The sequence below is a fragment of the Eleutherodactylus coqui genome, chromosome 10 (assembly GCF_035609145.1).
Source record: "Eleutherodactylus coqui strain aEleCoq1 chromosome 10, aEleCoq1.hap1, whole genome shotgun sequence".
Lineage (NCBI taxonomy): Eukaryota > Metazoa > Chordata > Amphibia > Anura > Eleutherodactylidae > Eleutherodactylus > Eleutherodactylus coqui.
The window spans coordinates 5,561,536-5,588,104 of record NC_089846.1 but is presented as its reverse complement, the minus strand read 5'-3'; the positions used below and the strand labels follow the sequence as shown (position 1 = coordinate 5,588,104).

Genomic DNA, 26,569 nt, shown 5'->3' with positions numbered 1-26,569 from the left:
TCCAGGGTCATCGGGTCCAACCCCCTGCTCAGTGCAGGATCACGAAATCATCCCAGACAGATGTCTGTCCAGCCTCTGAAGACTTCCATTGAAGGAGAACTCCCCACCTCCCGTGGCAACCTGTCCCACTCACTGATCCCCCTCTCTGTCTAATATCTAATCTATGTCTCCTCCCTCTCAGTTTCATCCCATTGCTTCTAGTCTTTCCTTGTGCAGATGAGAATAGGGCTGATCCCTCTGCACTGTGACAGCCCTTCAGATATTTGTAGACCGCTATTAAGTCTCCTCTCAGCCTTCTCTTCTGCTAAACATTCCCAGATCCTTTAACCGTTCCTCATAGGACATGATTTGCAGACCGCTCACCATCTTGGTAACTCTTCTCTGAACTTGCTCCAGTTTGTCTATGTCTTTTGTAAAGTGGGGTGCCCAGAACTGGACCCAGTATTCCAGATGAGGTCTGACTAAGGAAGATCAGAGGGGGATAATGACCTCACGTGATCTAGACTCTATGCTTCACTTATTGATCTTATTTATACCTTTTTTCTTATCCCCCCTAGGGGACCACAACTAGCGATGCTTTGATCATTCCTGCAGTATGATGGAATGCTATGGCATTCTGCAATCTGACAGGCAGTCTATCAGGCCACGCCACTGGGACGGCTTGATAAGACAGCCCTCTAGCCTTTCAGGAGTACCCCGGCTGTCATGTCACCCGCACGGCTCCCCGCAATCATATCGCAGGGAATTTAAATGACAGACAGCGGCATTTAAAGGGTTAATAGCGCTGATAAGCCGCGCGGCTGATTGCAGCTATTGCCTGCAGGTGTCAGCTGTAATACACAACTGATGCCGCGCTGTATGAAGAGAGGTAGCGCTGCAATCTCTCTTCATACATATCCTGACGCTGTAGGGCGTAGATGTACATCCTGGAGCATTAAGGGGTTAAAGGAGTCCTCCACTTGGACAATCCCTACTTGGTAGAAGGGTCGGTGTTTTAGGCATAAGGACGCAACGATTTTTGGGGGATTTTCATCTCTAATTTTCAAATGCCAGAACTTTTTTTCCATTTTCCCGTCGACGCGGCCGTACGGGGAATGTTTTTTGCGTGGCGAGCTGTAATTTTTCTTGGTACCATGCAGGATAATATGTGTTTGTTTTTTTGAATTTTTCTTATATGAAGAGGGGACAGTTTTTTTCTTCTATACTGCAATGCATTACCGCTTACAATAGCGATCACAGGCCATTATAGACCCAGACTCCATTGCCTGGTGTCCATCAGCCCTCTTAGCGGATGGCTGGTAACGTTGATCGCAGCATGTAAGGTGTTAACAGCGGGGATCGAGATCCCTATTTTTAGAAAAAAACCGCATTGCATCACATCGCAGCCCATGCGCTTTCACATGCATAAAAGAAAGTTGAATGTTCTTCCTAAAATAAAATAAAAAACGCATCGCACTCGCATGGAAACGCAACGTGTTTTTTTAAGATTCCATAGATCAAATCAATGGAAAGCACTTGTGATCCTTTCATGTGTGTGAAGCAAGCGCCCGAGGGGATGCGTGTGATAAAGTGATGCAAGGCGGTTTTTTGAATGAAAAGCATCTCACATCCGCATGTAAGGCCTCTTCCACACGGTAAGGGAGGCACGTAAAAAGTGTGCGGCTATTAGAACCAATGGTTTCCTGTGTAACCATGGAGGGCCAGTGGGTTGCCATGGCAATCTACAACCGGACAGCGGTGTCTAGGTCTGGCATGGCCCATGATCTCCATTATTAGTGATAATACATAGCAGTACAGAAGTATTGCAGTGTATTATCATAGCAATCATAGGCTCACAGATTCACGTTCCATACAGGGACATATAAATGTAAAAAAAAGAATTAAAAACTGTAAAAAAAAACCATAAAAATAGTGATATAAAAACCTTTTTGTGCACTTTCCTGTCTGTTAAATCTCTAACGACGCATACAATACCCTGAGCACACCTCTTACCCTGCACAGCAAATACTGTCAGCAAAAAGAAGAAAAAGCTAAAAAACGGAGCCAAAATGCTTCACCTCCCCAAAAATGATCAAAAAAGACGTCTGTACCACAAAATAGTACAAACAAAGACTAAAGCGTGTTGCGCCAAAAAACAAGCCTAAGGTCCAAAATAGGCCGCGCACTGAGGCTAACTTCAAACGGGCGAGTCTGATATCAAGCTGTGAATCACGGCCTGATATCGCGCTCACCACCATGTGATTTCCCCGTGGATGCGAGGTATTTTAATGTCAAAACCGTCTCACATCACTGCGGGGAAGTACCAATCCTCCGCAGCGGCTGACAGCGGATTGTCTCCCATTGAAAACAGGTGATGCAAAGATAGGACGTGCCGCGATTTGTTTCCCGCATGACATCACGGTACAATGCAGTCCGGGAAAACATTGCTCAGGTGTATGACCACATTGAAAAGAATGAGGTTTATATTTGTGCGTCTCGATTTCTGCGATTTTCTCAGCCGTGTGCAAACGGCCTATAAGGGGTTAAAGACAGCACACTTTTATAATTGTTGTTGTCTCATCTGCAGATTCTGAGGTCCATGACTCTCTTCTCCTGACATCGCCGCCCCGTGGGGTCGGTTTTGTAGAATGAGTTGTATATTTAATGGCTCCATTTTTGGTTAGAAACAATATATTAAACAACTTTTATGACCTTTTTGAGAAGGAAAATGGAAAAAATAGCAATTATCCCATTGTTTCCCAGCATTTCCTTTAACAACATTCACCGCACTGAACAAATAATGGCAACTTCATTCTGCGGTTATTGCGATGACGCCAAAACAAAATCCGCACGGTCTTTGTGTTGTTTTACTAGTTTTGCATGATTTTACCAAATGATTCGCTTTTGTCGCCGCATTCCGAGACCCGGAACATTCTTATTTTCCAACAATGTCACCGTGTGAGGGCAACAATTGGTAGGTTTTAGCCGGGCTCACACAACCGTAATTTCGTTGCGCACGATGTACATGCCTATAATACGCGCAAAATGGCATTAACAGAGGTCCACTTCTTTTCATTGCTCCGCTCGCACCTGCGTATATTTAATGCATATGTTACGCACAGAAAGAAGATCGCAGCATGTTCTGTTTTTCTGCATGTAATACCCCTATTGTTCTCTATGGGGGCGCTCCGAATGCAACGCATATGCAATTACTTTGTGTATTTGCGATGTTTTTTTATGCATGTTTCTGGGAGACATGCAAAGTTCAAAAAGTAACCAGGAAGTTGTAGGCAGACGGTGCAGGAGCCTCCAGGGATGACCGACCCTCCCAAGCTGGAGGCCATAATAATACTATCATGGCTACTTCTGATATGGGCAAACTCCTTGCGGTCTGACACATCGGACGTGGCTGTGAAAAAGTGGAAAAAAACAGCCAAGACAAGACAGTGTCATCCTCTAGTAAAGACACGGTTCTCAGAGCGCCGCTAATAACGCTCACCAACACAGGAAAATGGCACCTGTGCGATCATGTGAGCACTAGAAGGGTGTTTCCATGCAGTTATGCAACTTCTGAGATCACTCTATGCTATATATTATCATAGAATAGTAGAGTTGGAAGGGAACCCCCGGGGTCATCGGGTCCTCCCTGTTCAGTGCAGGATTCACTAAATCATCCCAGACAGATGTCTGTCCAGCCTCTGAAGATTTCCATTGAAGGAGAACTCCCCACCTCCAGTGGCAACCTGTTCCACTCATTGATCCCCCTCACTGTCTAATATCTAATCTATGTCTCATCCCTTTCAGTTTCATCCCATTGCTTCTAGTCTTTCCTTGTGCAGATGAGAATAGGGCTGATCCCTCTGCACTGTGACAGCACTTCAGATATTTGTAGACAGCTATTAAGTCTCCTCTCAGCCTTCTCTTCTGCTAAACATTCCCCAATCCTTTAACCGTTCCTCATAGGACATGATTTGCAGACCACTCACCATCTTGGTAACTCTTCTCTGAACTTGCTCCAGTTTGTCTATGTCTTGTATAAAGTGGGGTGCCCAGAACTGGACCGAGTATTCCAGATGAGGTCTGACTAAGGAAGAGTAGAGGGGGTAATTACCTCACGTGATCTAGACTCTATGCTTCACTTAATACATCCCAGAATTGTGTTTGCCTCTTTTGCTGCTGCATCACATTGTTGACTCATGTTCAGTCTATGATCTATTAGTATAGCCAAGTCTTTTTCACATGTGCTGCTGCTTAGCCCAATTCCTCCCATTCTGTATGTGCTTTCTTTATTTTTCTTGCCCAGATGTAGGACTTTGCATTTCTCCCTGTTAAATACCATTCTGTTAGTCGCTGCCCACTGTGCAAGCTTTTATAGATCTTTTTGAATACTCTCCCTCTGTTCCCTAGTGTTAGCTATCCCTCCTAGCTTTGTGTTGTCGTTAAATTTGATCAGTTTCCCACAATTCCCTCCCCCAGATCATTTATAAAAAATGTTGACCAACACTGGGCCTAGGACAGAGCCTTGTGGTACCCAACTTGATACATTCTTCCACTTGGATGTGCAGCCATTTATGACCACTCTGTGAGTACGATCACTCAGCCAGTTGTGAATCCACCTAACAGTTGCCTTGTCAATCCATATTTGGTCATTTTTTCAATAAGTATGGTATGAGATAATTTGTCAAATGTTTTATTAAAGTCAAGATATACTATATCCACCACATTTCCCTGATCAACCCAGTTGGTGACTCTGTCATCCAAGTACTTACATACATGCTGTTTAATTTGTTCAAAGATCTCTCCTGATGTAGAAGTCAGGCTCACAGGTCTGTAGTTTCCTGGGTCCACCTTCTTCCCTTTTTTGAAGATAGAGACAACATTTTCACTTTTCCAATCTCCTGGGACTTCTGTTCTCCAGGAATTTTCAAAGATTATGGCGAGTGATTCAGCAATTACCTCCGCTGCTTCCTTTAGTATCCTAGGATGTAATTCATCTGCACCTTGAGACTTGAATTCATTTAAGTTTACTAAGTGTTCCCTCACCATCTCTCTGCTTTTATTCCCCCAATAGCCCAAGGAAGATCAGTTGATGTTACATCTACTTTCTGAGAGAAAATAGATACAAAGTAGTAATGTAACAGTTCGTCCTTCTCAACATCATTTTTAACCAATTCACCATTTTCATCCCGTAAACATCCTATAGCATATTTGACTTTTCTTTTGACATACCCCCAAATCCTTTTTTATTGCTTTTGGCCTCTCTTACAAGCCTCAATTCATTATCAGCTTTGGCTTTTCTGACCCTTGCCCTACAGTTTCTGCAGACCGCATTATATTCTTCTTTAGATATTCCTCCTCTTTCCATTTGATAAACATATTTTTCTTCCTTTCTAACATGTGTACAAGTTCTGTGTTCATCCATCCGGGTCTCTTTAAATGCTTCCCATTCTTCCTTCTTTTAGGGATTGGTAACGATTGTGCCTTGAGAATCTCATTTCACAATATTTCCCAACCTTCTTGGACATTTCTGTCCTTATGAACATCCAGCCATTGGATTCTTCCTCTCCTCTTTCTGAGTTCATTGAAATCTGCCTTTCTGAAATCCAACCTTGAGGTCCGAGTCTTCTCAGGTTTTCCTCCCCTTGTTATCCAAAATTCAAGGATAGCATGATCAAATAAAACTGCCAGCAGTGGGATGATGTACGATGCACTCGGTGTGAGTTCAGCCTTCATTGAAGCTATTTTGGGTGACTTTTTATTTACTGTTTGTTCTTGTTTTCAGGAGACAATAGAAACAAAAAGTGCTGCTCTGGCATTGTGTTTTAGTTTGTTTTTAGATGTTTGCAGTGATTGCTAAATGTGTAAACTTTAGTGTTCATTTTATTTATTTTTCAATCATAACTCATTGTGCAAGAGAATATTTTTTAACCCCTTAATGATGTGTCCCTTTTGCATGTGGGACGAGTTTTATTTTTCAATGATCCTATTTAACCCCTTAACAACCGCTGAAACACCTTTTTTACGGCCTGCAGCTGCAGGACATGTATGAAGGGAGATTGTGCTGTGAACTACCTCCATACATCGCTGCTGCCGGCTGTTTCTTACAGTAGACACCCGGCAGTAACAGCTTCGATAAGCCATGAGGCTCATCAGAGCTGTTAACCCTTTAAATGCCGTTGTCAATTCTGACGGCAACAGTTAAATCGCCCAAACGATGCTCAGGGGTCCCGTACAGCTCCCCGCTATGAGATCGCAGGGAGCTGTGCAGGTGTCATGGCAACCGGGGCCGTCTGAATGCCTGTGGGGTGGCTTGTTAGACTTCCTGCCCGATTGCAGTATGATGTGATGCTATGGCATTACATCATACTGCAGGAGCGATCAAAGCATCGCTAGTTGTGGTCCCCTCTGGGTACTAAAAAAAAAGTAAAAATAAGATCGATAAAGTTTTACTAATTATTAAAAAAAAAGTTATGTTTACAAAAAAAACAAAAAACCTTTTGCCATATTTATAATAAAAGAATCTAAATAACTAAACAAAAATACTAATTTTGTATCACTGCATCCATAAAAGTCCGATCTGTCAAAGTAACGCATTATTTACCCCACAAGATGAACGTCATCAGAAAAAAAACAGCAAAGACCGCCAGAAATGCGCTTTTTTGGTCACCCAGTTCACAAGAAAAAATGCAATAAAAAGTGATCTAAAAGTCATTTGGCATCGTAGTAATTATACTGACCAACAGAATAAAGTTATCAGGTCATTTTTGTTGCAGTTTGCGCGCCGTAAAAGATGGCGGAATGTCATTTTTTTTCCATTTCCCTCCACTTATCATGTCATTGTTGCTGCAGTGTGTACCCCTTGAAAACAATACCCTCCCCTCCCCAAAGTTGGCACAAGTGTTTTTTCTACAATTCACTCCACTTAGAGTTTTTTAAAAGTTTTTCAGTACATTATATGGTAAATTAAATGGCACTATTGAAAAAATACAACTCGGCCCGCAAAAAACAACCTGCCCTCCTACAGCGACGGCGATGGATAAATAAAGGAGTTATGATTTTTTTTTAAATGGGGGGGGGGGGGGGGGAATGAAAATGGAAAAACAGAAAAAAGCTTGCTCACTAAGGGGTTAATGTAGCATATAATGTACTAAAAACTTTTAAAAACCTCTAAGTGGAGTGAATTGTACAAAAAACACACTCGTGCCAACTTTGGGGAGGGAAGGGTCTTGTTTTCACGGCGCACACACTGCAGCAACAATGACATGGTAACTTTATTCAGTCATGATAACCATGAAGCAAAGTTTCTATAGTTTTTTTTGCTATATTGCGTTAGAAAAATAAAACTATTTTCTGCCACGATCTTCTGAAAAACATAACTTTTTTATTTTTCCGTTGTTTTTTCTGGGACGACCTGTAGTTACTGCTGGTACCAATTTGGGATTCATATGGAGACGGGGATGAACAAAAAAAGCTCAATTCTGGTGTTGTGTTTTTTTTTTCTGACATTCACCATGTGTGATAAATAATGCGTTTCTTTGATACGCTGACCTTTATGGACACGGGAATAACTGATATGTTTGGGGGGTTTTGTTGTTTTGATTTTTTATTATATTATTATAAAAATGGGGAAAGTGTTGTTTTTTTTAAACTTTTAAGACCTTTTTTTTCTAATAAAACTTTTTTTCTACTTATTTACATTTTTTTAGTCCCAATAGGGGCAACTTGCAATCATTTGATTGTTCATAGAATAGTAATACCATAGTACTTTAGTACTGCATTATACTACATTCTGACAGGTAGCCTATCAAGATCGGCCAGAGGCAATCAGTTATGACAGCCGTAGGGGGGGCTTTCAGAAGGCCGCAGGCTGCCATAACAGATGAATGACACCTCGCAATGTCATCAGGGACAGGGGCGGTGGTGGGGGTGTCAGGACCTCCAAACACTGATTGGGGCATTTAAATGCTGCTATCAGAATTGAGCTGTTCACTCATGATCACGGCTGTTGCAGGCGTGTTGATCGGCTCCCAATCCCACCGCAAACAAACCCAACATGCCCAGGTTGTACCTGTATGACCTGGGGTTTGAAGGGATTAAAGTCACATACTTAGGATTTTTGAATGTAGGTCAGCAGGTGATCCTTTCCCTTCCCCCGCTCCGCTGACACTTCCCATTTTATGAATTCCATGAGATAGTGATTCTTGCCAGTGCTCTCTCAGCGAGGTGTAGAATGTACCCAGCAGAACGGAGTCAGGCTTCAGTGACTCGGGAATGGAGGGGCCACGTTCCAGAGGGGAGGTAGATTTCATCATTGGTAATCCGATCATGGTAAGTGACCTTAGAGAGGCAACAAAAGCATCGTTGTAGGAAAACATCATGTCGTCGGATGATACATTTGGTCGCTTTACATGTTTCAGATGCATATAATGCAGACAGGATCACAATCGTTTGTAATAGGAGTGAGGCGGTGACCCATATAGGGCGAAGATGTCAGGAATCAAATCGCAACATATCCTATCTTGTGTGAGTTTTCACATCACACCGCCCATTGTCTTGCAAAGTGGCCGGCAGCAGTAGTGCACCATGTGCAAAGTGCAAGTGATGCGATGCAATGCGAAGTCTCCCAGTGAAAGCAATGGGTCAAACTCTGCGAACCTGCATTCCCGAAGTGATGCGAGGCTGTTTCATATGAAAAACACCTCTCATCCTCGGGATGGATGACAAGGGTGATATTAGGCCGTGATTCACAGCCCGATATGGCCCTTGCTCGTGTGAAGTCATCTTGAGGCGGTGTGTAGCTTTTCTGGAGCTGGGTTTGGTATGGGTATAGTTACTGAGCAGGTCTAGAGAGTAGTCAGGGGGAAGCCAGAGGTCAGTATCAGGTGGTCTTGGGTTCGAGAGTAACAATGGAGGAGGGGGATATTGTTTATGGGAGGAAAGCCAGAGGTTAGAATCTGGGTGTCTCAGGTTGGCTTGTTGAGGAGGAGAGGAGCTTTGATCACAGCTGAAGCACAATAATCACGCGCTAGTGCAGTGGCAAGGTCAGGCTTTTATAATGAGCCTAATTAGGAAAATAGGTGAGGTCAGGACAGGGGCTGGGTTTTTATGATCTGGAAACTAGGCAGAGAGTCATGCAGGGGAACTGTCCAAAGGCTGAATGACTCAGTAGTGAGAGCTACTGACTGGAGTGCAGGAGGTCCCCGGTTTGATTCCTGACAGAGTGTTTTTGATTCTGCTGCACTGGCTGCCTTGCTGGTCCCTGGGTCCTTGGTTGTGCTGCAGCACAGTTCTTGTTGTGGAGGAGCGATGAAAAAGAGGAAAGAGGCTAGTGATACACATGCGTGTCATGATGGTGCTCAGGTGCAGGCATCTGCGAATACTACTACGGCATCTGTGAATACTTTACACCGTGAGGTTGCCTATGCAATATTGGAGCCAATATCTAATATTAAGCAGGGTGATCGTATGGCAAATTTGTCCTTCCAAGGGTCTCCTGCACATGGGCGGAAATTCTGCGGCGGAATTTCCCGCAGAATTTCCGCCCATAGAAGCTGCCGTAGGATTGCATTAAAAAACACAGACGCCCGCATTTTGTCCGCTTGAAATCACACGCGGAAAACAAATCACAGCATGTTCTATTTCTGTGCAGGGCTCGCAGAGGGACGCACAGAAATGTCACTCCCGGGCTGCCAGTTCTGCTCTGCGCATGTGCCAGCTGGCCGCCAGCTGGCACATCAGAGAGCCGGAGCCCCGGGAGAAGGTGAGACCTGCACTGGTCCCTGCAGGGGTGCGGGTCGGGTCCCGCTGCGAGAATTCTCACAGCGGGATCCGACTCGGCCGTCTGCGGCGGCCTAACTCTTCCTGCAGCCCGGTAAAAAATACTCATGAAAAATCTACAGTTCTATTTGCCTCTTCTGATGGGACTTATATTTTATCCCACAATTGAGAAGGGTAAGCATGGCCCTGTTTATATGCTTCATCTGCCTCTGCGAGTGCAGGCCATTTCAGCACAATCTAGTAATGTGGATATGCAAGATGATAAACAAAATGTTTTTCTAGCTGTGACTAAAGCAATACAGTTTTGACTTCCCTCTCTGCTCAGGTTGGTAGCCTGAAAGAGGATGTTGGATTCATAAGACATGATTTGCAGAAAGTTACAAAAATATTGTCTTCTGTTGCCTCAAGATGTTCTAGACATAGTAGAGAAGAGGTCCCTATGGCAAATATCAAAATGAGATGCCCTAAGTGCATGTTTGCATGACTTCAGCTTCCATTCTAGAATAGAGGATCTACCAACTTCCCTTCTTTCATACACCGGAATGGCAACATGTCCTTAGGCCCACTTCCCCTTACCTTAGTCACTGAGATAGTAATGCTAGTGGACAGGATACATAGATTAAATAGATTTACAGTACTGATGTAGAAAAGTTTCACTGTGGCATAGAACAGTTTCTTGCCTTTTCCCTAGCTCTTTGATGGCTTTTGTTGCATAGTAAGGGCGCCCACCCACTGGCGTTTTTTTTCACTGTGAAATTCACAGGTTTTTTTTTTCTGCAGGGGGTCTCGGGGACTTGTAATGTAAAAATCGCGATCGCGCAAAATTGCGATTTACCGCGATATCGCGATTTTGCGCGATCGCGATTTTAGCTTTGCATGTCCCATAGCCCAAAGACCCCTGCAGAAAAAAAAAAAAACGCTGCGAATTTCGCAGTAAAAAAACGCTAGTGGGTGGGCACCCTTACAGTGTGTAAGGCTGAAAAAAGACCTCCGTCCATCCAGTTCAACCTATTACCCTCCCACCCCAATGTTGATTCAGAGGAAGGCAACCCTCCCACTCCCCCTAGTGAGGTAGAAGCCATTTTTTCTCATTTTAGGCAAAAAATATCCTTCCCGACTCCAATATGGCAATCAGAATAACCCAATAATTCTGAGTAATCAGTGATAGAATAAGTAATATTATTACACTCCAGAAAGGCATCCAGGCCCCTCCCACATTCTTTTAATGAGTTTGCCATCACCACGTCCTCGGGCAGATTGTTCTAAAGTCTCACTGCTCTTACAGTAAAGAACCCTCTTCTACATTGTTGAAACAGTGAGGGTTCCGGGGGCGTTATGCATCCACAGTCCTAGTTATTTGTAGGATCTTTCCTCCCAGTTAAACTCTCTCTCTCTACTGCCAAACACTCACTTTTTCTGACACACTTGCGGTTTCTCTCTTTCTCTGATTGCATGCGGTTCTTGCATTATACTCCCACACAGTTCAGGCATGTCCGGGCTTTCATACTCTCCCCATACTGGTACGGCTGGGCTCTTTCATACTCTCCCCATACTGGTATGGCTGGGCTCTGGCATGAGCAGCAGACCATCTCTCCGCCATCTCTCTCCAACAACCACTCTCTTCCAACTCCACTCACCATCTCAACTCTCACTCACTAACTAACTATAGACACCTCTTACTCAACCACATAATTCAACATACATCACACGGTCCACAACCAATCCATGAACAGACAGAACAATACAATTTCCAGACAACACCAGACATGAACAGACATTAACCCTTTCATGCTTGCAAGCTCCAAAACACATAAACCTGATGCATTCCATACTTAAGACAGTAACACAAGACAGACAATAAAACATGTATGTTGAGGTGCTCGAGGGGACCCCAAACCCTGGGCCACTATACATGCATAAAAATGCATTGAATTTGTGTGCAGCTGTATATTTGCAGCCGACTTTAATGGATGATTTTTGGTCCTCGATACCCCAATAAACCAAGGTCAGAGCAGGAACACTGCTCCAATTCCCATGTAGTGGTCAGCACTTGTAATTGCAGGCTGGGGTCCTATTGCTTTCAATGAGAGCTGCGCCTGCAATTACAAGTGCTGGCTGCTACATCGGGGGTCAGAGCAGCGGCTTCTGCTCCGACCACAATGTGTCCCGGTGGGCGCTTTCTGGATAGCCCCTTTAAGCGAGTAAAGCTTTCCTATGGAGCTGCATGTATTACAATCCCAACTTCAAACAGAAGACGGCGCTCCGTCATCACAAAATTCTATCTCAGTTACAATCAAATCCGAATCTCTTCTTTCTGTCACTTTCACGCTTTGCTCTTCAGGAACATTTAGTAATGAGGATACATCCCCTCTGGAGTCGTCCCGTGTGAAAGCACCTTTATAAATGACGCACGCTAGGTTGGGCGCCTGATACAAATTTTGCATTGTGACCTTAGAACTTCAACTTCCTCTTCTGCGACTGTTAGAAATTTGGTGCTTTCCTTGCAGCATCTGTAGGTGGGAGAAAGAACAAGGTTGGGCGTCTCACTTCTTGCAAGTTGCATTTAATAAGCTAAAGTGTGGCAGGGAAGTAAGGGGTTAATTCAAACAACAAAAAACTTATCTAAGTGAAATCCCATTTAGTAGCCGCATAAGGTGAGGCTAAACATTCATTGCACGGTGACTAAGAGGAGTGGGAGGGGAAGAGGAGAACTGAAATAAACTTTTAGAGAAGCGGCCCCTCACTTGTCTGCTCGCCTCCTCAGCATCTCAGGAAGGAGCTGCCCGCTCTGCTCCAGGTATGTAGTAATCAGGTCCACAAGCTGTCTTTGTTTCTTACTAAGGGCTTCTTCTTGGATTTCATCTCGTGATTACAGTTTATGTTCTCAGCATTTCAATGGATGAGAATAAATAGGGGTGCAATAATATTATTTACCGCGCCCCCCCATTCCTAATAATATGGGGACCCCATCTTATAGGCGCTGGAGCGCCATCCACTGCTCTCCACTCCATCGCTGACTTCTTGTATATCCGATATCACTTTACAGAGGTCTCCTTCACATATTGTAGGTCCCTGCGGCAGCAGAGCTTACAGTCTAATTATCCTGTCCCAGACTCACGAGCTGCTGTGTTTTCAGGTCCATCAGTCGTTCATCATGATTTTGGAATGTAGGAAGAAACCGGAGAGCCTAAAACTGCACTAAAACACAGAAAGAACTTCATACAGACACCACAACAATTGGATGTGAACCCAGAACCCTTGTATTAAAGGGGTATTTCAACCACGGGCACTTTTTTTTCTGCCACCAACTTGTCCTGAAGGCTATACAATTAGTTGTGGACATTATATAATAGGTCAGATATGGACATTGAATACTTTTTTGATGTTTTACATGAAATCCCCCACATGCTGCCCCGCGGTGCGTTAAAGATGGTGCCAGAGGTGTAGCTACCCTGGTTATACCAACAGGGTCCATATCACTGTATACATAGAGATGTATAACCTATACCATCTGTACATACATAATTATACCCAGGTTATACCAGCATGATCCATATCACTATATACAGGAGATGTATAACTTATACCAGCTGTACATATATAATTATATACAGGAGATCCCCAGGTTATACCAGCATGCTCCATATCACTATATACAGGGAGATGTATAACTTATACCAGCTGTACATATATAATTATATACAGGAGATACCCAGGTTATACCAGCATGATCCATATCACTATATACAGGAGATGTATAACTTGTACCAGCTGTACATGTATAATTATATACAGGAGATCCCCAGGTTATACCAGCATGCTCCATATCACTATATACAGGAGATGTATAACTTATACCGGCTGTACGTATATAATTATATACAGGAGATCCCCAGGTTATACCAGCATGCTTCATATCACTATATACAGGGGATGTATAACTTATACCGGCTGTACGTATATAATTATATACATGAGATACCCAGGTTATACAAGCATGCTTCATATCACTATATACAGGGGATGTATAACTTACACCAGCTGTACATATATAATTATATACAGGAGATACCCAGGTTATACCAGCATGCTTCATATCACTATATACAGGGGATGTATAACTTATACCAGCTGTACATATATAATTATATACAGGAGATCCCCAGGTTATACCAGCATGCTCCATATCACTATATGCAGGATGTATAACTAATACCAGCTGTACATATATAATTATATACAGGAGATACCCAGGTTATATCAGCATGCTCCATATCACTATATACAGGGAGATGTATAACTTATACCAGCTGTACATATATAATTATATGCAGGAGATACCCAGGTTATACCAGCATGCTCCATATCACTATATACAGGAGATGTATAACTTATACCAGCTGTACATATATAATTATATACAGGAGATCCCCAGGTTATACCAGCATGCTCCGTATCACTATATACAGGGAGATGTATAATTTATACTAGCTGTACATATATAATTATATACAGGGGATCCCCAGGTTATACCAGCATGCTTCATATCACTATATACAGGGGATGTATAACTTATACCGCCTGTACGTATATAATTATATACATGAGATACCCAGGTTATACAAGCATGCTTCATATCACTATATACAGGGGATGTATAACTTATACCAGCTGTACATATATAATTATATGCAGGAGATACCCAGGTTATACCAGCATGCTCCATATCACTATATACAGGAGATGTATAACTTATACCAGCTGTACATATATAATTATATACAGGAGATCCCCAGGTTATACCAGCATGCTCCATATCACTATATACAGGAGATGTATAACTTATACCAGCTGTACATATATACTTATATACATGAGATACCCAGGTTATACCAGCATGCTCCGTATCACTATATACAGGGAGATGTATAATTTATACTAGCTGTACATATATAATTATATACAGGGGATACCCAGGTTATACCAGCATGCTCCATATCACTATATACAGGATGTATAACTTATACCAGCTGTACATATATAATTATATACAGGGGATACCCAGGTTATACCAGCATGCTCCATATCACTATATACAGGGGAAGTATAACTTATACCAGCTGTACATATATAATTATATGCAGGAGATACCCAGGTTATACCAGCATGCTCCGTATCACTATATACAGGGAGATGTATAATTTATACTAGCTGTACATATATAATTATATACAGGGGATACCCAGGTTATACCAGCATGCTTCATATCACTATATACAGGGGATGTATAACTTATACCGGCTGTACGTATATAATTATATACATGAGATACCCAGGTTATACAAGCATGCTTCATATCACTATATACAGGGGATGTATAACTTATACCAGCTGTACATATATAATTATATACAGGAGATACCCAGGTTATACCAGCATGCTTCATATCACTATATACAGGGGATGTATAACTTATACCAGCTGTACATATATAATTATATACAGGAGATCCCCAGGTTATACCAGCATGCTCCATATCACTATATGCAGGATGTATAACTAATACCAGCTGTACATATATAATTATATACAGGAGATACCCAGGTTATATCAGCATGCTCCATATCACTATATACAGGGAGATGTATAACTTATACCAGCTGTACATATATAATTATATGCAGGAGATACCCAGGTTATACCAGCATGCTCCATATCACTATATACAGGAGATGTATAACTTATACCAGCTGTACATATATAATTATATACAGGAGATCCCCAGGTTATACCAGCATGCTCCGTATCACTATATACAGGGAGATGTATAATTTATACTAGCTGTACATATATAATTATATACAGGGGATCCCCAGGTTATACCAGCATGCTTCATATCACTATATACAGGGGATGTATAACTTATACCGGCTGTACGTATATAATTATATACATGAGATACCCAGGTTATACAAGCATGCTTCATATCACTATATACAGGGGATGTATAACTTATACCAGCTGTACATATATAATTATATGCAGGAGATACCCAGGTTATACCAGCATGCTCCATATCACTATATACAGGAGATGTATAACTTATACCAGCTGTACATATATAATTATATACAGGAGATCCCCAGGTTATACCAGCATGCTCCATATCACTATATACAGGAGATGTATAACTTATACCAGCTGTACATATATACTTATATACATGAGATACCCAGGTTATACCAGCATGCTCCGTATCACTATATACAGGGAGATGTATAATTTATACTAGCTGTACATATATAATTATATACAGGGGATACCCAGGTTATACCAGCATGCTCCATATCACTATATACAGGATGTATAACTTATACCAGCTGTACATATATAATTATATACAGGGGATACCCAGGTTATACCAGCATGCTTCATATCACTATATACAGGGGAAGTATAACTTATACCAGCTGTACATATATAATTATATGCAGGAGATACCCAGGTTATACCAGCATGCTCCGTATCACTATATACAGGGAGATGTATAATTTATACTAGCTGTACATATATAATTATATACAGGGGATACCCAGGTTATACCAGCATGGTCCATATCACTACAAGAGATGTATAACATATCAGTTGACGTTTACCGTGCAGAATACAAAGTGTGTATAAATTATTGCATGGGTCGTTATGGATGCAGCTATACTAATTGTGGGTTTTTAAATTTTTTTTATTTTTTGTTAAACAGAGGAAAGTTCACCAAAAAGTATTGGTTTAGGGTGTCTTTTACTATTTGTATTTTTTTGACCCTTTTTTAAAATATTTGTTTGTGTCCCAGTAGAGGACTTGAACCTGTGATTGCTATGATAGTACATTGGAGTACGTTTGTCTGCAATGTATTATTGCTAATAATAGCAATCATACGCCATAGCAGACCTGGACAGCGCTGTCTGGTGTCCGGTTGCCATTGAAACACATCGTCCCTCTGCGATTACACATCGCAATCAACATTGATCATGGCATGTAAGGGTTTAAAGGGGTTGTCCCGCGCTGAAACGGGTTTTTTTTTTTTAACCCCCCCCCCCCGTTCGGCGCGAGACAACCCCGATGCAGGGGTTAAAAAAACAAACCGGAGAGTGCTTACCTGAATCCCGGCGGTCCGGCGTCTTCATACTGACCTGCTGAAGATGGCCGCCGGGGTCTGCTCCCTCCGTGGACCGCAGCTCTTCTGTGCGGTCCATTGCCGATTCCAGCCTCCTGATTGGCTGGAATCGGCACGTGACGGGGCGGAGCTACACGGAGCCGGCATTCTGCATGAGCGGCCGCATTGAAGAGAGCAGAAGACCCGGACTGCGCAAGCGCGGCTAATTTGGCCATTGGAGGCCGAAAATGAGTCGGCACCATGGAGACGAGGACGCCAGCAACGGAGCAGGTAAGTATAAAACTTTTGATAACTTCTGTATGGCTCATAATTAATGCACAATGTACATTACAAAGTGCATTAATATGGCCATACAGAAGTGTATAGACCCACTTGCTGCCGCGGGACAACCCCTTTAACAGCAGGGATCGGTACTCTCACTGCTGCAGCGGAAAGCGGCTCTCAGTCATAGTCCAGCCCTGCTGCGGAGGGTGCAGGCCCAGCTTCTGGCCTCACAGTATCTATAGGATGAAAGGTGATGCAATTTTATAATATACTTTGTTAAACATCTTCCTCCTCGTCTTCAAGAACTCTGTTTGTTGTTAGTAAAGTGTAAGCAGAATATCACACAGGAGCATGGCGCAGTCCTAGCACGAGAACCAGCTGGGGGGGGGGGGGGGAGGGGATCACATGACCAGGGCGCAAGACAACCGTTAAGGTTCCAGCAAACACGGATCTTGAAAACTGTGAGAACTTAATGAATAAAGTAGATGATTGCAGAACTTGTCATTGTGGGAATAATACAGTTTATTGTTTCCAACCAGAAAACTACTGAAAACCCGTAGAGGCAAAAACAGCAGCAACTGGTCCAGTGTACAGCATGGCTGTCAGCATGGAGATCAGGTCATCCTCTATAATGCAAAGTGTGAAGTTCACCCTGAAAACCCACTGCAAACAACTGACATATAATGTGTTGGAGATGTTACTGGCTGCACTCTGGGGGACATATAATGTGTTGGAGATGTTACTGGCCGCACTCTGGGGGACATATAATGTGTTGGAGATGTTACTGCCTGCACTGTGGGGGGCATATAATGTGTTGGAGATGTTACTGGACGCACTCTGGGGGACATATAATGTGTTGGAGATGTTACTGGCTGCACTCTGGGGGACATATAATGTGTTGTAGATGTTACTGGCCGCACTCTGGGGGACATATAATGTGTTGGAGATGTTACTGGCCGCACTCTGGGGGACATATAATGTGTTGGAGATGTTACTGGCTGCACTCTGGAGGACATATAATGTGTTGGAGATGTTACTGGCCGCACTCTGGAGGACATATAATGTGTTGGAGATGTTACTGGCCGCACTCTGGGGGACATATAATGTGTTGGTGATGTTACTGGCCGCACTCTGGGGGACATATAATGTGTTGGAGGTGTTACTGGCTGCACTCTGGGGGACATATAATGTGTTGGAGATGTTACTGGCCGCACTCTGGGGGACATATAATGTGTTGGAGATGTTACTGGCTGCACTCTGGGGGACATATAATGTGTTATAGATTTTACTGGCTGCACTCTGGGGGACATATAATGTGTTGGAGATGTTACTGGCCGCACTCTGGGGGACATATAATGTGTTGTAGATGTTACTGGCTGCACTCTGGGGGACATATAATGTGTTGGAGATGTTACTGGCCGCACTCTGGGGGACATATAATGTGTTGGAGATGTTAGTGGCTGCACTCTGGAGGACATATAATGTGTTGGAGATGTTACTGGCCGCCCTCTGGGGGACATATAATGTGTTGTAGATGTTACTGGCTGCACTCTGGGGGACATATAATGTGTTGTAGATGTTACTGGCTGCACTCCGGGGGACATATAATGTGTTGGAGATGTTACTGGCCGCACTCTGGGGGACATATAATGTGTGGTAGATGTTACTGGCTGCACTCTGGGGGACATATAATGTGTTGTAGATGTTACTGGCTGCACTCTGGGGGATATAGAATGTGTTTTAGATGTTACTGGCAGCACTCTGGGGGACATATAATGTGTTGGAGATGTTACTGGCCGCACTCTGGGGGACATATAATGTGTTGTAGATGTTACTGGCTGCACTCTGGGGGACATATAATGTGTTGGAGATGTTACTGGCTGCACCCTGGGGGACATATAATGTGTTGGAGATGTTACTGGCCGCACTCTGGGGGACATATAATGCGTTGGGGATGTTACTGGCAGCACTCTGGGGGACATATAATGTGTTGGAGATGTTACTGGCCGCACTCTGGGGGACATATAATGGGTTGTAGATGTTACTGGCTGCACTCTGGGGGACATATAATGTGTTGTAGATGTTACTGGCTGCACTCTGGGGGACATATAATGTGTTGGAGATGTTACTGGCCGCACTCTGGGGGACATATAATGTGTTGTAGATGTTACTGGCCACAATCTGGGGACATATAATGTGTTGGAGATGTTACTGGCTGCACTCTGGGGGACATATAATGTGTTGGAGATGTTACTGGCTGCACTCTGGAGGACATATAATGTGTTGGAGATGTTACTGGACTCGCTCTGGGGGACATATAATGTGTTGGAGATGTTACTGGCCGCACTCTGGGGGACATATAATGTGTTGGAGATGTTACTGGACTCGCTCTGGGGGACATATAATGTGTTGGAGATGTTACTGGCTGCACTCTGGGGGACATATAATGTGTTGGAGATGTTACTGGACGCACTCTGGGGGACATAGAATGTGTTGGAGATGTTACTGGTTGCACTCTGGGGGACATATAATGTGTTGGAGATGTTACTGGCTGCACTCTGGGGGACATATAATGTGTTGTAGATGTTACTGGACGCACTCTGGGGGACATATAATGTGTTGGAGATGTTACTGGACGCACTCTGGGGGACATAGAATGTGTTGGAGATGTTACTGGCTGCACTCTGGGGGACATATAATGTGGTGGAGATGTTACTGGTCGCACTCTGGGGGACATATAATGTGTTGGAGATGTTACTGGCCGCACTCTGGGGGACATAGAATGTGTTGGAGATGTTACTGGTCACACTCTGGGGGACATATAATGTGTTGTAGATGTTACTGGTCGCACTCTGGGGGACATATAATGTGTTGGAGATGTTACTGGTCGCACTCTGGGGGACATATAATGTGTTGGAGATGTTACTGGCTGCACTCTGCGGGACATATAATGTGTTGGAGATGTTACTGGTCGCACTCTGGGGGACATATAATGTGTTGGAGATGTTACTGGCCGCGCTCTGGAGGACACAATGTGTTGGAGATGTTACTGGCTGCACTCTGGGGGACATATAATGTGTTGGAGATGTTACTGGCCGCACTCTGGGGGACATATAATGTGTTGGAGATGTTACTGGCCGCACCCTGGGGGACATATAATGTGTTGTAGATGTTACTGGTCGCACCCTGGGGGACATATAATGTGTTGTAGATGTTACTGGTCGCACTCTGGGGGACATATAATGTGTTGTAGATGTTACTGGTCGCACTCTGGGGGACATATAATGTGCTGTATAACTTTTTAACATTTTTGGAGGAGATGGATAAACCACTCCGAAATTCATTTTGGGGTTTCGTTTTCAGTCTTCACATTCCCTGATAACTTTCTCACCTTCTCAGCACGTTTATAGAGATTTTATTATTTTTTACTACTTTTGCACAATATTTTTAAAGACACACAACTGCCTCCACACCGCTGCTGTCTAAGACCCAGAACATGTTTGGTTTCCCGGCGGCGCTCGCTGGGTCTTGTTTTCGCCAATTCTGACGTTGGTTTTTAAAGTTATTTTTACGGCGTTCACCATTCGAGATAAATAACGGAATGTTTTCATTGTCTGGTTGTTATAATATCCATGATGTGCTTGACCTCGTCTCCGCTGCAGCCATCCTCCCTCACCCTCCTCACCCCACTTACCTAAAGTAACCACTGACACCATTGCATTTTTTGATAATTTTGGCCACAGCAGCCATTTTTATTGACAAACAACCTTCACTTAAAACATTTGGCCCCTCAGTCTGGTTTTATCTCCGTTTGGATTGTAAACAGCTGGAATTTAATGGATGGAAGATTAAAATGTCTCAGTTACAAGCTCCATCTGGTGACTGTGCCCAGATCTACCCTTCACAGACCATGCGAGACGCGTACTAAGTGCCCAGGAGCCCCTTGACACGGCGTGGCGGGTTTTATTTCATTCACAGCAAATCTTACTGCGATTCATCTCATGCAACAAATTAGACTCCGCTGTCATTTAGGAAGGAGTCCGCTGAGCGCCATAGTCCTATCCGCTATAATGTACGATGTCTATATACTGACCACATCTAATCTACCTTTATCTCCCGCAGGATGGGTGCAGACTCCAAGCAGACTGTTCTCCTGGCGCTGCTGATTGTGTCCGTCGTATCGGTACTCATTGCCCTTATTCTGTCCCTGGTGAGAAGCGTTGAGGTCCCCATCCCCCCTGGAACCAAGGTAATTAGAAGTTAAAAACTGCATAATGATTCCAAGAACCCCGAAAGGCAGAGGTGCCCCAAGCCTGTATGCTGCCTGGGGTGAAGGAAGAAATGGCCCCCCTTGGCAAAAACCCACTGATTTTACCGGCATTGAAAGTGCCAATACACAAGATGCCCAACACATATTTAAGCCATTGAGACCTGTCTGAAGTGACAGAGTAATAAGGACCCCAGAAGTGGCCACAATACTAAGTGTCCCCCTTAATGGCCCCAGTAGTAATAGTGACCCTGTTAGAGGACCCCTGTAGTAATAGTGACCCCAGAAGTAATAGTAACCCCGTTTGTGACCCAAGTAGTAATAGTGATCCCCCAGTGGCCCAAAGAGTAATGGATCCTCCATAGGTGTTTCGCTTAGTCTGCAGCTCCTATCCACCCTGCCAGGGTCTGCACTGCCTACGGGCATTCCTGGCAGACCGGAGCTGTGGATTGAGTAAGTGAAATGCCCGCTGGGTGGCCATCCGGCTGGCAGTTATTTTTTACCAGCCATTAATGATATAAAAATAATTACCGCCCCTCCGCCATCCTGCAGACTGCTGCCTGAGGTGACAGTGTCAGGTTGCCTCATGGTAGGGGTGCCAGCCAAGCGCTCGCTGCATCGTCCAGCTCCTCCCTTCGCTGCTGTCAGTGTGCAGGAGACTGGAGGAGGAGTCACATGGTGCACGGAGCGCTCCAGCCAGTCAGCCTGACAGCGGGACCGTTTTACTGTCAGCGGGTTGGGAACAGGTCAACTAATATACTGAGCCGGAGCCAGCGGCAAGGAGAACATCCAGGGTTATGGGAACACATGAGGTCTGTGGGCGGCCCTGATCCACACCCTGTAATGCAGGTGTATTTTGGCCATGCGAAGCCTAACTTTGTATATACTGTATGTTAATGGGGTTTTCCGACAATTACCTATATTGGTAGCAGTGAGGGAATGAGGCACAAAAAGTAGCAACACCAATACTCACTTCCTCGCTCTCCCGCTACCAGCTTCGGTCCTCCAGTCTTCTACTTCCATTGGCTGCAGCAGTGACTTGGGTTGGTTACTCATGTGACCCCTGCAGCCAAAAGAATGTCGGACAGGGATGTCACCGGTGCCATCCTGTAAACCTGCCCACGGCTTATACATTATATAAACCCACGTACAGGACATGTCACCTGTCAGATGGGAAGGGGCTGGACCCCCGAATCAGCGGTCCAGCGCCACGGTGAGAATATTTCTTTTATATAGATCTGCAGGGAGCGTTAGCATGTGTGCATGACCGTCTCTATTCAGTCTCCTCCGGACTGCTGAGGGTGCAGTAACCCTGTAGTAAGGAGGACGGGGGACACGAGACCCACATTCTTGAGACTGCCAGGTGTCTGAGCAGTGAGACCTCCACTGATCAGAAAGCTGTCCCCTATCATGTGGATAGGGAATAACCCGCAATCTTGGTACAACCCCTTTAAGGGTGACTACCCACTAGCGGGTTTTTTCCACTGTGAATTTGCTGCAATTTTTTTTTCCAATTGTCAATGGGACTTTCTAATGTTAAAAACGCAACGCAACTCGCGTTTTTGGTGCGTTGCGGTTTAACATTAGAAAGTCCCATTGACAATTGGGAAAAAAGAAACGCAGCGAATTCGCAGCGGAAAAAAACGCTAGTGGGTAGTCAGTCACCCTAAGAAGGGGCAGGTCAGTTCTTAATACTGATCTCTGCAGAATTGCGTAGGAAATTCTGCAGACGGATGTTCCCTATTTACAGGGCTAAATCCATATGTAGAACTGTGGCAGAAAATATACAGCGCCGCGGAATATGTTGGCGCAATACAAATAAAGATCATTATTATTGGCCACTTCCAGCTTGTGACAAGTGGAAACTTTCTATCCCGTCTGTCATCTGAAGAATGGCTGGACGTTATTAAGTCCCATCTGTCTGTTTCCCCCGCCGTAAATAACAAACTGATACAGCTATACATAATACACCAAGCTTACCTCACCCCTAGCCGTCTCCACAAAATGGGCAATGCCTCGTCAAACTCCTGCCATAGATGTCGCCAACCGGAAGCAAAATTCTGGCACCTGATCTGGGAGTGCCCTCCAGTCAATGACTTCTGGTCCAAAATCACCGATTTTATAAATTCAATATTGCCATCCCCTTTTAGCATCGGTCTGGACCCTAAAATATTTGGTCTACTGGAGGAGGAGGTGTGGCCATATCATACCCGTACTTTCCTTAAAAAGGTGCTATTTCTGGCGCGGAAAGCGATAGCCATACAATGGATGGCTGCTGAAGCCCCATCAATCCCACACTGGATTCAAATGGTGAACAAAGTAATCTCCTATGAGAAAATTATTTACCAAAATAGAGGCTGCCCGAACAAATTTCAGGAGATATGGGCTCTCTGGCTGGATACCCAATCCACCCTATCTGCAGACTAAACTCTCAACCCTGGACTCCCCCTTCCTCTCCCCCCCCCACCCCCCTTCTCATATCATCAAACACACGGAGCCTTACTATACAAATCTCAAAGGATCGGCACAGACAAGTTATGATGGGTAAATGTTAACAAAAAGTATCCAGAAATGATTGTACTATTTACCAAACCAATCCAAGTACACCGTAACACCCATGTACAATCTGATATGTATCTAACATTCTCGTTTTGTAATGTGGAAAATATTTCTGTGTTTTAAATAAAACGAATTAAAAAAAAAGATCATTATTATTATTACAGCTTTTGCCAATGTTTTTCGAAACAGGATCCATGCAAAAAATCAGCTTTGGATCCCACCCCGTGCCTAGACCCTCAGGGTATTGCAGTCCCTAACAATACTACAGCGGGGGCATGTGGCGGTCAGCTCTTATGTATGACATCACTCGTGTGTCAGGACAGCCAGTATCCAGGGCGGTAAGCTGTAGATGTCGGCTCAGTCACCTTCAGTCCGTTACACTGGGGAACACAAGTTTTGGTGCCTGAGATGTTAGAATGTTTATTGGATATTTCTGGGTTGTAGATCCGGAAAATGGCATTCGTTTTTGCCCTTCAGGTCTCCTCTTCACTACAAACGATATTATACCACCATTAACTATCAATAATCACATTATGTAAAAATATGCAAGGATCTATTCCACGAAGCTTAGAAAACGAACTACAAACAAGAGTTTCCTCCTTGGGACACGTCCCTGAGCCTCGTGTCTGTGACTTCCTGTGATGTTCCTTGACATTCGCGATGGATGCTCCATCAGTAGTCTGCCATCATCCATGGTACCGTTCTTCCATGATCCTTATTTCTTGGTGAAATCGTTCCCCCTGTTCGTCGGTGACATCACTAAGACACAAAGGAGATCGATCCAAATGACTGTACAGTTAGAGCAACTCGATACTCCTGCTGCAACCAAGAGTACAACATGCAATGAGCGTGATCTCCACGAGTGCCATGTACTCAGCGGCCTTGTATCCAAGAGAATCCTTCACAACCATAGAGAGTGATGACCGTGCACGGCCCTCAATATCGTTCATAGAATCTTGAAAACGCTGGTTTTTCATGAGTTCCCGGATTTGCGGTCCATCGAATATACCTTCTTTCAGCTTCCCCATGCTCAGCCCAGGAAATTTCCAACATATGTAGTGGAAACGCGTTCCATCTGCCCTGAGAGCCTTTACAAATGCTTCATCAACCCAAGTTTAATGTTGTTGCAGAACACAAAATCATTTTCTCTTGTGACGAATGGCACAAACTCTTCTCTGTTGCCGCATTCTGTGGTTTTAGTGCCCAGTAACAGTCAACTTATTTCTGCCCGCCGGGAAGCTAACAGCTCAGACACTTTCTGTCTCCTAGGAGGTCGTTCAGTTCAATCCTTTAATATTGCTGTCATGTTGCCCACCAGCCGGTTGATCGGTTTCTTTGGAGAGCTGTGGGCGGCTGCTACATGTTGGGAAGGTATATCCTCTGGATGTGGGCGTTTAGTGGAGGCTACATCCGGATATGTACACTGACATTGATGCCCTTTATATTCAGCAGTCATCGCTATCGTTGCTCTGCTGGCACCATACCATTGGTGTACCAAATTTCATGCACTTCCTTTTCCCGTTCCACCCCTGTCGCAGGAGCTCTGGACATGTTGGCACACAGTATGTGGTGCCCAGGATTGTCTCGATCCCACAGTTTCACTATGAAGTCAGCTATATAAGCTCTTTTCACAAAGTCCGCTATAGCTTGTCTCTGCCGATGGATTGTGTATCCCCACAAATGAAACTAAAGCCATCAGACGGCAGACAGGCGGACAGGCGGACAGGCGGACATATTTTCTTCTTGATGTTGCCATATCTGTCTGTATTGGAAACCAGACACACCTGAACATCAGCTAAATGAAGGATATAATGTACGGCCTCCTGCAGACGGCCGGATCAGATCGCAGCAGGATCCGATCCGTACCCATGCAGTGTCCGCTGCGGCTCAGCTGCTCCAGGTGTCTCCCTGCTCTGCTATGTGCCCAGCGGGTGCATGCACAGAGTGGAGCTGGCATGTCACAAGTAACATTTCTGTGGGGGCCTCTGCGAGGCCCGCACATATATAGGACGTGCCGCGATTTGGTTTCCGCACGTGTTTTCACGCAGTCAAATTGCGGCTGTCTGCATAGTGCAATCCTATGGCAGCGGGCATAGGTAAAAATTCTGCGGGAAATCCCACCGCGGAATTTGCGCCCGTGTGCAGGGGGCTACAGGAAACAAATTCAGCTGCAAAAAATAAAGGGATAATAATTAGGGATGAGCGAGCGTACTCGGAAAAGCACTACTCGCTCGAGTAATGTGCTTTATCCGAGTATCGCTGTGCTCGTCCCTGAAGATTCGGGTGCCGGCACGGAGCGGGGAGCTGCAGGGGAGAGCGGGGAGGAACGGAGGTAAGATCTTTCTCTCCCTCTCTCCCGCCCGCTCTCCCCTGCTCCCCGCTGCGACTCACCTGTCAGCCGCAGCGGCACCTGAATCTTTAGCCCCGAGCACAGCGATACTCGGATAAAGCAAATTACTCGAGCGAGTAGTGCTTTTCCGAGTACGCTCGCTCATCTCTAATAATAATTAATATTATCAGCAATATCTCAAAAACTAAAGATCCTACAGAAA

At 44.3% G+C, this 26,569-nt stretch overlaps 1 protein-coding gene across 4 annotated transcripts in view; it reads left to right on the top strand.

The window, feature by feature from the left end:
* The window catches only part of LOC136579952 (ectonucleoside triphosphate diphosphohydrolase 8-like), a 74,391-nt gene that overhangs the window by 25,543 nt on the left and 22,279 nt on the right, over positions 1-26,569 (top strand). For 3 of the 4 annotated variants that reach the window (XM_066580071.1, XM_066580068.1, XM_066580070.1), the window contains exon 2: positions 21,314-21,440. In XM_066580071.1, coding sequence (XP_066436168.1) covers positions 21,315-21,440 — 126 coding nt within the window. In that variant the 5' untranslated portion in view covers position 21,314. Of the gene's footprint in view, positions 1-12,453; positions 12,554-21,313; positions 21,441-26,569 lie in introns of those variants that run through there. The other variant, XM_066580069.1, reaches the window with a different exon arrangement.